This window comes from Simochromis diagramma, unplaced genomic scaffold (genome assembly GCF_900408965.1).
Source record: "Simochromis diagramma unplaced genomic scaffold, fSimDia1.1 OVJJ01000155.1, whole genome shotgun sequence".
Taxonomy (NCBI): Eukaryota; Metazoa; Chordata; class Actinopteri; order Cichliformes; family Cichlidae; genus Simochromis; species Simochromis diagramma.
Window position 1 is genome coordinate 33282 of NW_024387413.1, and position 12736 is coordinate 46017.

Consider the following 12736-nt stretch of genomic DNA (forward strand, 5'->3'; position numbering starts at 1 on the left):
CCTTAACACTTTAACAGAGTGGGAGTGTCACCACAGGGCTTAAATCTGGGACTCTCCACCATTTGAACCTAGAACTGAAGAAACTTCATTTCGCCTCAGCTGTCTCAGATCAACTCCACATACAAAATATGAGAACAAGGGACAGTGTTTCTGTATATATTCATTAAAACATTTTGAATCTTTCAAGCAGGCTGAAACGCTACATCTGTATTTTCCTTTTTCTTTTATTTGCTTGTTTTTTGTAAGTACAAAACAATACTAGGTAGAGCAATACTGGTTCATGCAAATTTATTGAGCTATATTGTTTATTTCTTGTGCTTCTTGGGACCCTGTTTTGGTTACTGATCAAAGGGTGTGGTGAGCTTTGACTGTTTGTTGCTAGTAGGTTTTTCTCTGGTTCAATCTGGGACCCTGAGACGAAAATAAAACTGTTATATGAACACCGTCTGTTACAGATTGATAAATTAAAACTATAATTTTATTGTTAGCATAAGCTGTTAGTTGCTACTTTAATTAGGTCCATGCCCAAATTTATTGATGTGTTGCTTAATTGCCCCGTGGGGATAAATAACGTTTTCTGATTCTGCTTTCACAGAAGTGTCATCAATGACCATATAGTGTATATGCTGGGACTGGAGAGGACCAGCACACTGGTGTGAAAAGAGCTTTGTGTAAAGACAGCGAGTTAATAAAGTTTTAATCCAAATAGTGTCAGATTGAGAGCAAGAACCCTTTTTATTGTTTGAGTACAGACAGCAACACAGAACATCTGAATAGAACCTCTTCAAGATACCAATTTAAACTTAAAAAAACACTGAAATCCTATTCATGCAATGATCACTGGAGATGCTCCATCAGTCCTCCTGTCAGTCACCTGCTTCACTCTTCACTCATTCATGTTGCTTTGAGTGAACATGAACCATCACATTTTTATTATCTCAATAAAAACCGCAGCTGGTAGTTTAAAATAATGCAGTTTGTAGGTGAAAGTGTAAAATATCCCAGTCATATCGATAACTGGGACGAGGTCACCTTCAGTTCCATCAATCAAACATTTGATTCACATTATTGTAATGCATAAAACATTCACGTTGCCGGGCGACACTTGGGTTCCCACTGCAGAAGATCCTTTTTTCTTCAGCTCCCTTTGATTTACACTTACATATCAAACTTTTTTCTTTTTAGTTATTAAGGTTTGGAATCTTTAGTTGGATGAATCAGAGGGACGTTTGGTGTATTAACAGCTCACAGGAGACTTTGCTTCTTTAAATCCATGAAGTTCAACTTCTCTGTTAACTGAAATTGAGGGAAAAACGCATTACAACGATTAGAATTCATCTGTATTTTTTGAATTTCCAGATTGAAGGGGCTTTTGAACTCTAAGATTTACTGACATATTGGTTTCACCACTGTCTGACACTGTCATGCATCTTTTAGATCCATGAGATCAATACAAATATACAAATTATTCCAGTAGTTCAGACAGAACCTAGTTTTATCTCTTTTCCTTTTGCAGTACAGCAAACCCCTGTAGTAATTACTATAATAGGCATGTATGCATTTTCCAAATTAAAAAATAAGGTGTAGAAACAGTAACAAAGGGGGCCCAAGTTTTTCCATAAGTAGGCTCCATTATTTGAGTAAATTACCTTTCACCGTTTGTCAGCAGGAGTAAGAAGAGAACCTTTATCTTCCTGTTTGTTGCTTTAAACTCCAGACCAGCAGGTGGAGCCAAATCAGCTCTGAACTGGTGGAACAACCTCCAATCAAACCAAAGTTGTTCACCTGGAGAATTCTTGGTGGAGAACCGAGTTGGTAATGTCTGTTTATCTGCAGAGGTGAGAAAAGCTGTTTGTGGTCTTTGATTAATGAGCCAAAAATTGTTAAAGCTTCTTCACAGAGTTTTTCTCAGTTTGTGCCCTGGCCTCCTCTAAAGGTGAGGAGAGCCTTTGTAGTTTTGTCATAGATAGTTATTTTTATACATTTGAAAACTTGCTGTGATTGTTGATTGTGGTTGTTTTTTTTTTTTCCTGGAGTAATCTGGCAAAGCAGCAGAAACCATCAGAACTAGGTATTATTATTGTGTGAGGGTGTTTTCTATTATTTGTTTCAATTATTTGAATGTTTTAACTAGAGATGGACCGATCCGATATTACGTATCGGTATCGGTCCGATACTGACCTAAATTACTGGATTGGATATCGGAGAAAAATAAAAAATGTAATCCGATCCATTAAATATCACGAAAGCACCTCACAAAACTTGCAACACGCCGTAACTCACCTCAGAACGTTAGCACGTCGGAGCAGTATGCATCACGTGATAGAGCGGCTGTGGCATGCGGGACCTGTCGGTGGTCTGGATAGCATTTGGAGCTTCGCTAGCAACCCGGCATTTCATCTCCGACAAAGTTATCCCGAGAGAAGTAAAGCAAGTGTGTAAGTCCATCTCTGAATGTTTGTAAAGCATTCCTGCGTTAAGCTTAACAAACGAGCACTGCCTCTTCTTGCTGCTACTTCAATCATGAAACTGCTTAACGATCAGCTGATCGGCTTTTCTGTCCCGATCCGTCTCTCTGTTTGCTTTTGGCCCACTTTGCACCAGAAAGAGGAAACCAGTGGCTGAACAACAGCAGCACGTTTAAGCTTGATCAGCTGTTGTTAGAATGTATTTAATATTACTTTCTACTCGAGGATCTTTTTCTACGTAGCTGACGCTGGTAACTGTGCAGGGGCGGATCTAGCAAAGTTTAGCCAGGGGGGCCGATAGGGCATTAACAGGGAAAAGGGGGCACAAAGACATACTTTTCTTTCTTATTCTCATTTAAAATGTCTAGCTTTTAATAAATAATTATCTGACACCCAAAGTTTTAATTTGATGTAAAAGGAATAGAAGTCCATTACTGTATAGTAACTATTAAGTCTAATATATATATAATATATATATATATAACCCTAGTAAGCTATAGTACTTTTTCCTTTGGGAAGGTACCATCTGTGCAGTCTGCAATTTTGTTGAAGAAAGATGTTGAATCTATTTATATTTCTTGAAAAATAATTGATTTCTGTGCATTTTTTTTCACACTGCATCAAATTAAGGTTGATTACGTCGATTAGCATCAGGAGGTGGAGCGTGAGGGGTGGTTCCCTATTTTTTATTTTTTTTATTTTTGTTGTTGCTGGGAGTTGGAACCCTTAGTTAGGTTTGCTTAAGATTTATGCTAAGTACTCTTTAAAATACCAGAATAGGGAGGATGGTGTAGGTTTAAGTTTATTAGATTGATCAGCATTGCTGAACTATGAAATTTTTTTTTTGCACAGGTATAACAGAATAGCTTTAGGTGTTTGTTGTTTGAACTTGAGTATGAACTTATACAAAATGCAGCAAGATATTTAAAAAACAGTTTTGTTGATTAAAAAACACTATATCGGATTCATATCGGTATCGGCAGATATCCAAATTTATGATATCGGTATCGGACATAAAAAAGTGGTATCGTGCCATCTCTAGTTTTAACCAAACTGTACTTAAGTGTTATTTCTGCGATTGTGTGAGTACGGTCTCAGAGCCTTTGTGACTTTTAGTTTGCTGAATGCTCTTGCAGCTTTCACTAAGACCTGATCTGTTGCTATTGTGATGAAAAATAAGTTGAACTTTGTACAGAAGTGATTCCTGCAGGGAGGGATCAGTATTCACAGGATTCAACCCTCAGGATGACCTCCTTTAAAGCCACCCCCAGACCCTAAAGCTTGGCTCTTGGGTTCAGATGGATTTGGACCTGCTGGACTGAGGGGCATTAATTAGCATTCAGTTTAATTTTCAAATTATATTATCTGCCTCAACTGGTATTTGTGGATGCACAAAATGTATCTGCAGAGTTTTGTTGGATGTTTGTCCCAACAGTCAAATTTGCATGAAGCTCAGGGGTTTCAAACATAAGTCATTACTCTAATCCGGCCCGCTGGTTGGTTAATCGGTGCTGGTAATTCCAATGTGTTTAATCTCACAGGTGATTGGTGATAGGAAGAGGAGACTTGAATGGATTCTTCACAAAAGGTAAAAAAAATCTGTCTTTGGTTAATGCTATTGTGTGTATCTGTTGAACATCTGTTGTTGTTAGACAGCTGTTCAAAACCTGTAACTTATTCAGTAAAAGCAAAAGAATATTTATCAATTAAAAAAAGTCAAGCACAATGCATGTCTTATTCACATTCTTCATAAACTGCATTTAAATTACATTTAAAGGTGCAGCAAGTATTTCTTTTGTTGCAATTACATAACAGCAGAATGTTTTGCTCATAAATATGTGTATAATTTTCATCTTCCAACAAACTGATGCGTTCTCATAAACGTAGAATTGGGCACTGGTTTGTGGAAGCTACTATATTATCTTCTCTCTGTACTCTATATGTGACAATTAAATATTTTTTGATATTTTAAATTTTATTTTACTCAGTCACCCCAGAGTAACTTCAAATGTTCTGCCTGGCGTTTATTTAGTGGGTGCACGCTGTCAGATCACCGTTTACTTGATAATGCCAGTGGAACATCCACTATTTACTGTGGATGAGGCAAAACTTTGAATGGATTTTATTTAGAGGGAGTCAGTGAGGCTCACTCCTGTGACCGCTATGCTGAGGTGAGGGTCAGATGCCTAATCTGCAGAGAAATTGGAAATTGTAACAATATCTGGAATAAATAAGAATCTTTTCCTCTGCTGACCAGATTACACTTTCAGATGTATGAGAGTTTGTTTCCTAAGTGTCTGAGTCCAGCATTGTTCGATTGAGTTCGAAGAACTTTTAAGAAATGTTTGTAGAACTGCTTAACACTGGCCAGCTCGCAGCAACACTTACGGACAGAATCAAAGGAGCTTGCAAAGAAACGGACAGAATATTCTCAACAACTCGACTCCCTATTGCTGTCACATGTCAGAGGTGAGCTTCACTGACTATCAGACTCCTTTCACAAAGATTTACATCCTCCTCCAGAGTAAATACAGACAGACACCAGGTGATGTAAACGTCAGACTGACATGACAGCCTACACTCGCTACAGATAGAGATGTTTGTCCTACAGCGGCCGTCAAGTCAAGTCAAGTCAAGTCTATTTATAGAGCACATTTAAAAACAACCAAGGCTGACCAAAGTGCTGTACAGTAAATACAGATAAAAATACAATAGAACACAATTTCGTAGTAACACCTCGCTGATAAAAATAAAATAAAAATAAATAAAACAAAATAAATTAAACCTTTCTAAAAGCCAATGAAAAGAGGTGAGTTTTAAGAGCGGTTTTAAAAGTTTCTAGGCTTTTGGAGAGTCTGACGTGAGGAGGTAAGCTGTTCCACAGTCTGGGTGCAGCCACAGCAAACGCCCTCTCTCCCTTTGTCTTTAATTTATACCTGGGAACATCTAAAAGCATCAGGTCGGCTGACCTCAAAGATCTCCTGGGGCGATAAGTACTAAGGAGTTCTGACAGGTAAGAAGGTGCAGTGCCATTTAAAACCTTAAAAGCCAGCAGTAAGATTTTAAAATCAATCCTAAAGGCAACTGGGAGCCAGTGGAGAGAGCAGAGAACCGGAGTGATGTGGTCTCTTTTTTTTGAACCGGTCAACAGGCGAGCGGCAGCGTTCTGCACCAGTTGAAGGCGATGTAGACAGGAACGATCTAGGCCAGCATAGAGGGAATTGCAGTAGTCTAGCCGTGAAGTAATAAAAGCATGGACCACTCTTTCTAGATCGTTCCTGCAAAGGTAAGACTTGACTTTGGCTAAAATCCGCAAATGATAAAAAGATCCCTTAACTACAGAGCTGATTTGTTTATCAAGTTTAAAAGCATTGTCAAAAATAACACCAAGACTCTTAATGGAAGAAGTGCAATCGGAGGTTAGGGGTCCCAAAAAGTCAAGAGAGAAGTTGGGATCTTTGGGAAGCCCAAACACGATGACTTCAGTTTTGCTTTCATTAAGGTGTAAGAAGTTAAGAGTCATCCAAGTCTTAATGTCAGACAAGCAGGAGAGTAGCGGCTGCAAAGAAACATTGCAGTTCAACCTCAGAGGGAGGTAGATCTGAATATCATCGGCAAAGATGTGGAAGGACACATTATGTTTACGGAGCACATCGCCCAGAGGGAGCAAGTACAGAATAAACAACAGGGGGCCTAGTATGGACCCCTGAGGTACGCCACAGGTTAAAGGAGCTCTGGGAGATGACAGTTCACCAAGGTGAACAGAAAAACTCCTATTATTCAAATAGGACTGGAAAAACTTTAAGACAGTGCCCTTTAAACCGACACAATGTTGAAGGCGGGATAGCAGTATGTTGTGATCAACAGTGTCTAAGGCTGCTGTCAGGGCCGTGATAGGTAGCACTATGAACTTAAAGTAGGAGGGATAAGAAGACAGAATTTAGTTGACTGCAGTCTGCTGCTGACATGTAGCAGTGAGATTTTAAACTCTGTACTTTAAGTGACATTTTCATCAAACTTAAGATTAAATTATGTTTTTTAAATGAACCTTTTGACACAGGTAGCCCACAGTGACTATTCTAAAAGTAAAGTGGGAGAAATTGAAATCGATAAACCTAATAAATATTTATTATTTGTGTCTGAGGGTGGCCGGTGGTGGTTAGCACAATCGCCTAACATCAAAAAGATCCTTGGGTTCAAATCCACTGGAATGAAGTCTTCATGTTCTTCCCTTGTGTATATGGGTTCTCTCCGGGTACTCTGGCTTCCTTAAATGAAAATTGTAAACTGGCTGTAGGTGTGAATGGCTGTTTGTCTCTCTGTGTTCGCTCTGCAATTGATTGGTGTACTGGACTGGTGTCCAGTGTGTACCTCCCATCTCAACCAGGGTCACCTGGGATAGGTTTCAGCCTAACTGCTACCCTGAATTAGATAAACAAAAGAAAATATATGAATCGATGTACCTGAGCAGAGTCTTATATAGATGCTAGTAACTCTGCACAGTGTAGTTTGATAACTCTGGTATCAAACTGCATTAACTTCATCCACATCATAGGTTACCCTTTTTCCTTTACTGCATCTCATTGGTTTGTTTCTCTGTCACTACAGGAACAAAGAAGCAACAACCGACAGAGACCTCGGCACTCTTCCGATGATGACAATGCTAACCTCACACAAGCAAAGAGAGAGAAATCATTCACTTGTGGTCTTTGTGCAAAGAGCTTTATCACAAGGAGGCAGCTCGGGAGACACCAATGTTTCCACAATAAGAAAAGATGCTTCTCTTGTGTTGACTGTGGAAAATCTTTTACTACAAAGAGTAACTTGACGAGGCATAAGCTCATCCACACTGGGGTTAAACCATTCAGCTGTGACCAGTGTGGAAAGTGTTTTACTCGGCAAAGTGCCTTAAAATCACACCAACTCATCCATGCAGGAATTAAACCATTCATCTGTGGTGAATGTGGAAAGTGTTTTACTCACCAAAGGAACTTAAAATCACATCAACTTATCCATGCTGGAGTTAAACCATTCAGCTGTGACCAGTGTGGAAAGTGTTTTACTTGGCAAAGTGCCTTAAAATCACACCAACTCATCCATGCAGGAATTAAACCATTCATCTGTGGTGAATGTGGAAAGTGTTTTACTCGGCAAAGTGCCTTAAAATCACACCAACTCATCCATGCAGGAATTAAACCATTCATCTGTGGTGAATGTGGAAAGTGTTTTACTTCGCAAAGTGCCTTAAAATCACATCAACTTATCCATGCTGGAGTTAAACCATTCAGCTGTGATGAGTGTGGAAAGTGTTTTACTCACCAAAGGAACTTAAAATCACACCAACTCATCCATGCTGGAGTTAAACCATTCATGTGTGGTAACTGTGGGAAGTCTTTTACTGTGAAGGGTCACTTGAAACAACATCAGCTCATCCACAGTAAAGCAAAACCTTAAAGTTGTGACTAGAAATGCACCAGTTCTACGTTTGGTTGGTAGATCAGTCTGATCCAAATGAGTCAACAAGTTGGATCAGATATTGGTGCAAATCTACTGCTGTTCACTGACTTCAGTTATGTTTTTTGTAACACTTGTTTAGAAGATTTTACTGCGGTCACAGCACCATGAAGTATTGCTACCAACTCCGTTACTATCGTTTCGCTTCAGGTGTTTCAGGTCAACTCGACGAACAAAATATGAGAACAAGGGACAGAGTTCCTGTATGCATTCGTTAAAACATTTTTGAAGCTTTCAAGCAGATTGAAACGGTACCTCTGTATTTTTACTTTGTTATTTTGTAAGTAAAAAGCAATACTTGGTAGATTAATAATGGTTCATGCAAATTTATTGAGCTATTGTTTATTTCTTGTGCTTCTTGAGACTCTGGTTTGGGTTCTGGTCACATAGGTGTGGTGAGCGTTGACTGTTTGTTGCTGGTAGATTTTTCTCTGGTGTTCATTTAACATAAAACTGTTGCATGAACACTGTCTGTTGATGCTACAAACTGCCAAATTAACACTATCATTTTATTGTTAGCATAAGCTGCTAGTTGCTACATTAATGAGGTCCATGCCCCAGTTTATTGGTGTGTTGTTGCCATAAAATTCAAAATGTTCTTTTTTTTCTTATAATTGTACATTTTTATCAGTTTTTGTTTTCAACATTTTATCATGTGTAAAACATGTCTTTATAAGCTTTTAAATCATTGCATCCTGTTTGTAACTATCTTCGTGTCCATTTTGTTTTTACATATTTACTCTTTATTCAGGGCATTGGACAGTGAAAATGGGAGTCTGATTGCCCAAAACCCAAATAAAACATTTTTTGCAGTGTAAAGGTTGTGCAGTCCTGATCAACCTGAATTAATGTTTTAGTCAAATGGGTTTAAAACACAGAATTGAACTTCATCTTTAGCTCATTTTCCAAAGTTTCCTCACTGCTTAAAAAAACAATTAGAATTTTATCATGTACGCTGAAGTTGAACGATTCAGCTGGGACCAGTGTGGAAGGTCTTTTGCTCAACAGTTCACTCCATTCAAATTCATTTATGTACAGCTTAATACTCAGATTTTAGTGCTCTTATGGGACCATGATAATCAGCTCCATTAACACTTGTACTTGAACTGAATTCTGTCAGGTCAAGTACACATGTAAGATGAAACACCATGAAGCCAACTACCCTGGGGTTAAATGGCACCTCTATGAGCCGCATGGTCAATGATGTCACAGAAGTGTCATCACTGACCATATAGTGTATATGCTGGGACTGGAGAGGACCAGCACATCGGTGTGAAAAGAGCTGTGTGTAAAGACAGCGAGTTAATAAAGTTTTAATCCAAATATTAGTGTCACATGGAGAGCAAAGACCCTTGTTATTGTTTGATTACAGAAGGAAACGTAGGACATCAACACAGAGCCCAGATCACTGGAGATGCTCCATCAGTCCTCCTGTCAGTCACCTGCTTCACTCTTCCCTCATTCATGTTGCTTTGAGAGAAAAATTTGGTCCAGCCATTTAATCATTGTGTATTGTAGGGTCTACCTAACAATAAAAAGCACCTTGAGGCGACTGTTGTTTCTTGGCACTGTAAAAATAAAATTGAATTGAATCTTGATCTTCAAGGCTTATCCGTATCAGTAGGCCTCGCTGATGTGGTGTTTATAGAGCTTGTGTTTATGATCACTCTGGACCAAATGTTGGACATAGCTGAAAAGTTAAGCACATATAGAATTGCCTTTTTAATGACTGAGGTGATGTAGATGGTTACAAAATCTTTGGTACCCGTAGCAGTCTGTTGTCATAATTTTGTAGTCCCATAGAAATCTTTCCAGCATGCAGATAGCAATGCTCTTATCTTAGAAACCCAAACACAGATGTAAATAGATAAATAAACTAAATACAAAAATATTTTAAAAAGTCAAAAACCTGATTGTCCATCACATTTTTATTATGACAATAAAACCTGCAGCTAGTCGTTAAAATCATGCAGTTTGTAGGTGAAAGTGTAAAATATCTCAGTCATAGTGGTAACTGGGATGAGGTCACTTCCAGTTCCATCAATCAAATGTGAAGCCAAATAGCTTCCTTTCACATTATTTTACTGCATAAAACATTCATGTGCCTGGCTGACAGTTGGGTTCCCACTGCAGAAGATCATTTTTTCTTCATCTTGCTGTGGTTTACTCTTACATATCAAACATTTCTTAAAATTCAGTTATTAAGTTATGCAATCTTTAGTTCGATGAATCACAGGGATGTTTAGTCTATTAACAGCTCACAGGAGACTTTGCTTCTTTAAATCCATGAAGTTCAACTTCTCTGTTAACTGAAATTGAGGTAAAAGCATTACAACAATTAGAATTCATCTTTATTGTTTGAATTTCCATTTGTCAGACTGAAGGAGTTTTTGAACTCTTATTCTGGAACTTTTTACTGAAATTATTTTGGCTAAGCTGAATTCATCAAAGTAAGATCTCAAGTAGGGAATTCTTATTTGACTAAACTGGCTTTAGGGAATATTTAGATTCATGTGTGAGAAAACTGGTCCTAACTCCATGATAAAAATGTTCTCCAATATGATAACTAATAGCACGGTGTGCATTTTTATTCACAATATTTACTTACATGTTGGGTTCACCACTCTCTGACGCTGTCATGCTGTTTTCTTGCTGACCTGAGACATGTTTTGGATCCATAAGATTGATACAAATATACAAATTATTTCAGTAGTACAGGCAGAATGTACTTTTACCTCTTTTCCTTTTGCAGTACAGCACCAGGCAGACTGACGATAGGATGCATACGAGTACTACCACCCCTGCAGTAATTGCTATAATAGTCATGTGTGTATTTCCTGAAACAGGAAAAGAATCTAATTTTTAAATTTCTCCTGGATGCCTCAATATATTTATTTTGTTTGTATGTCAAAAAGTTTTGAATGATTCTTGCTTTTGTGGATTAGAAGGATGCAACATAAATCCCTTTACCTTGACTTATTCGAATAATGGTGTAATTAATCAGCATCTCCTCAACATTACTAATCTCACATGTGTATATTCCCTCCTTCTCTGAAGATAAGCCCAGTAATGTGAGGCTTCCTAACTCTGATACAGCCTTCACATGCTGCTTCCACTCCTTTGAGACTGTGTAGTTGGAACCAGACCCAGTCTTTTCCAAAATTGCACGATTAAGGAATCTCCAAATGAGGCTTGTTGGAGAAGTGTTAAAGCTGGGGCAGGGGATTGTGGTTTCAGTGAAGCTGCCAGTAACTGAAGCTGAAACAACACAGAAGAAGGTTGAGCATATGCCAGGTATAGATGAACAGCCTACACATGAAGTGCTTCTGTGTAAATCTAATGCATGTGTTTCAGTATTCAACAATAAGCAGCTTTCAACCTCATTTCCTAGCTCATATGTGAGGTCATACTCACGTAGCTGCCTCAGACTGGCTCTCCTCCTGTTCCTCTGAGTGCTCACAGTGCAGCTGTAGACTCGATCACTTTCATTGAGTGAAGCTATCAAAGAACCGTTGATGTTGTAGAGCTGCTGCTTGGTCTGCTCGACTGTTGTTGTATTCTTGAAGGTCACCTTGGATGGAGGTCTGGTTGACCAGGTGAGCTCAGGTTTAGGGTAGAGGCCCTCTGAGCTGCAGGTGATCCTGTTTCCTACATGCTGAATGCTGACTTTGACTGGGGCTGAAAAATACAGAGTAAACCTGTGGCTTTTCAACGTAACACTACAACTGCTACATATATTAGAGGTTGGTATAAATCTTTTGAAATATCGAGCACTTAAAAGAAAAGAAAATCCCCCAAAACCTCAGATTTGTCATACTGTGCACTTTAAGGTTGATAAATGAATCCTTTTCTGTATTAATGGTGCTGATGTAGCAGCTGTATCTGCCCTCGTCCTGAACCTGCACCCCTGTCAGCTGGAGTGAGGCGTTTCCTTTGGAGAGCTGGTCCTGGAACAGCGACGTCCTGCTTCTGAATTGTTGGTCCTGGGTTCTGAGCTGGTCTTTGTTGCCATAGTACAAGTATACAAGAGGGTGTCCCTCTGACAAGTGCATCCAGTGGATGTATACTCCTCTAGTGTTTCCCTGGAAAGTGCACGGTAAGATGCACGTTGTCATGAAAACACAGGAAACTTCAGTATCTGAAACATCAGATAAAGACTGTTAATGACTGATGAAGTTTTGCACATAAAATATTTTGCAGTAACATGAAGGGAAATATTAAAGTGAGCCATTTCTCAGTCTGACTCAGCTGGTGCTAGTGAATGCTTCACTCACCTCCTCTGGAAATGGTCAGAATCCACAGAAACATGACAATCACCAGACACATGGTACTGCCAATCCTGGTAATTCTGATCCTGTAACATGTCATTTCACATGGAGCACTGGACTGCAGAGAGATTTGTTTGTATTTTAGAAATGTCGCTTTCACTGAGAGGAACAGGCTTTTATGATTAATGTTACCAAAAGTATCCAATTTACCTGCACAACTTCATGATGGAACCTGCTGAAACAGACATGAGACAAAAGGAAGTCCAAAGGCAGGTAACAGCCCTGTGAACACCTGCACCTGGTATCAAATCAGCCATGTGGGCTTAATTAGAGAGAAGATGGAAACAGGGCAACATGAGGGAGAGAGAGAGAGAGAGAGAGAGAGAGAGAGAGAGAGAGGGGCCATCTGATCTGTTGTTGGCAGATATGGGCCATAGGGGCTGAGCTCTGCTAAATAACGCTCACTGTATGGACTGATAACACAGT

General features: G+C 39.0%; 1 protein-coding gene and 1 long non-coding RNA gene across 5 annotated transcripts; one reads left to right on the forward strand and one right to left on the reverse strand.

Annotated features, from left to right (window-relative positions):
• The first annotated feature begins 1724 nt into the window (after positions 1–1724).
• On the forward strand, positions 1725–8801 carry LOC120720819. Of its 4 annotated transcripts, XR_005693058.1 has the most exons (4): positions 1858–1936; positions 2037–2071; positions 4010–4056; positions 7077–8801. It is a non-coding gene; the product is annotated as an uncharacterized LOC120720819 (long non-coding RNA). The 4 variants fall into 4 exon arrangements; XR_005693054.1 differs by lacking the exons at positions 1858–1936; positions 2037–2071 and adding an exon at positions 1725–1838; XR_005693056.1 differs by lacking the exon at positions 2037–2071 and having other exon boundaries at positions 1828–1936.
• An 874-nt stretch (positions 8802–9675) lies between these two features.
• On the reverse strand, positions 9676–12586 carry LOC120720818 (CD276 antigen-like). The gene is made up of 8 exons (XM_040010615.1): positions 12461–12586; positions 12257–12368; positions 11800–12120; positions 11397–11660; positions 10953–11240; positions 10718–10819; positions 10591–10639; positions 9676–10291 (listed from the first exon to the last, which is right to left on the reverse strand). Exons 2-8 carry the CDS (start codon positions 12348–12350, stop codon positions 10288–10290), a joined length of 1122 nt encoding a protein of 373 aa, XP_039866549.1. The 5' UTR covers positions 12351–12368; positions 12461–12586; the 3' UTR covers positions 9676–10287.
• Positions 12587–12736: the final 150 nt, after the last annotated feature.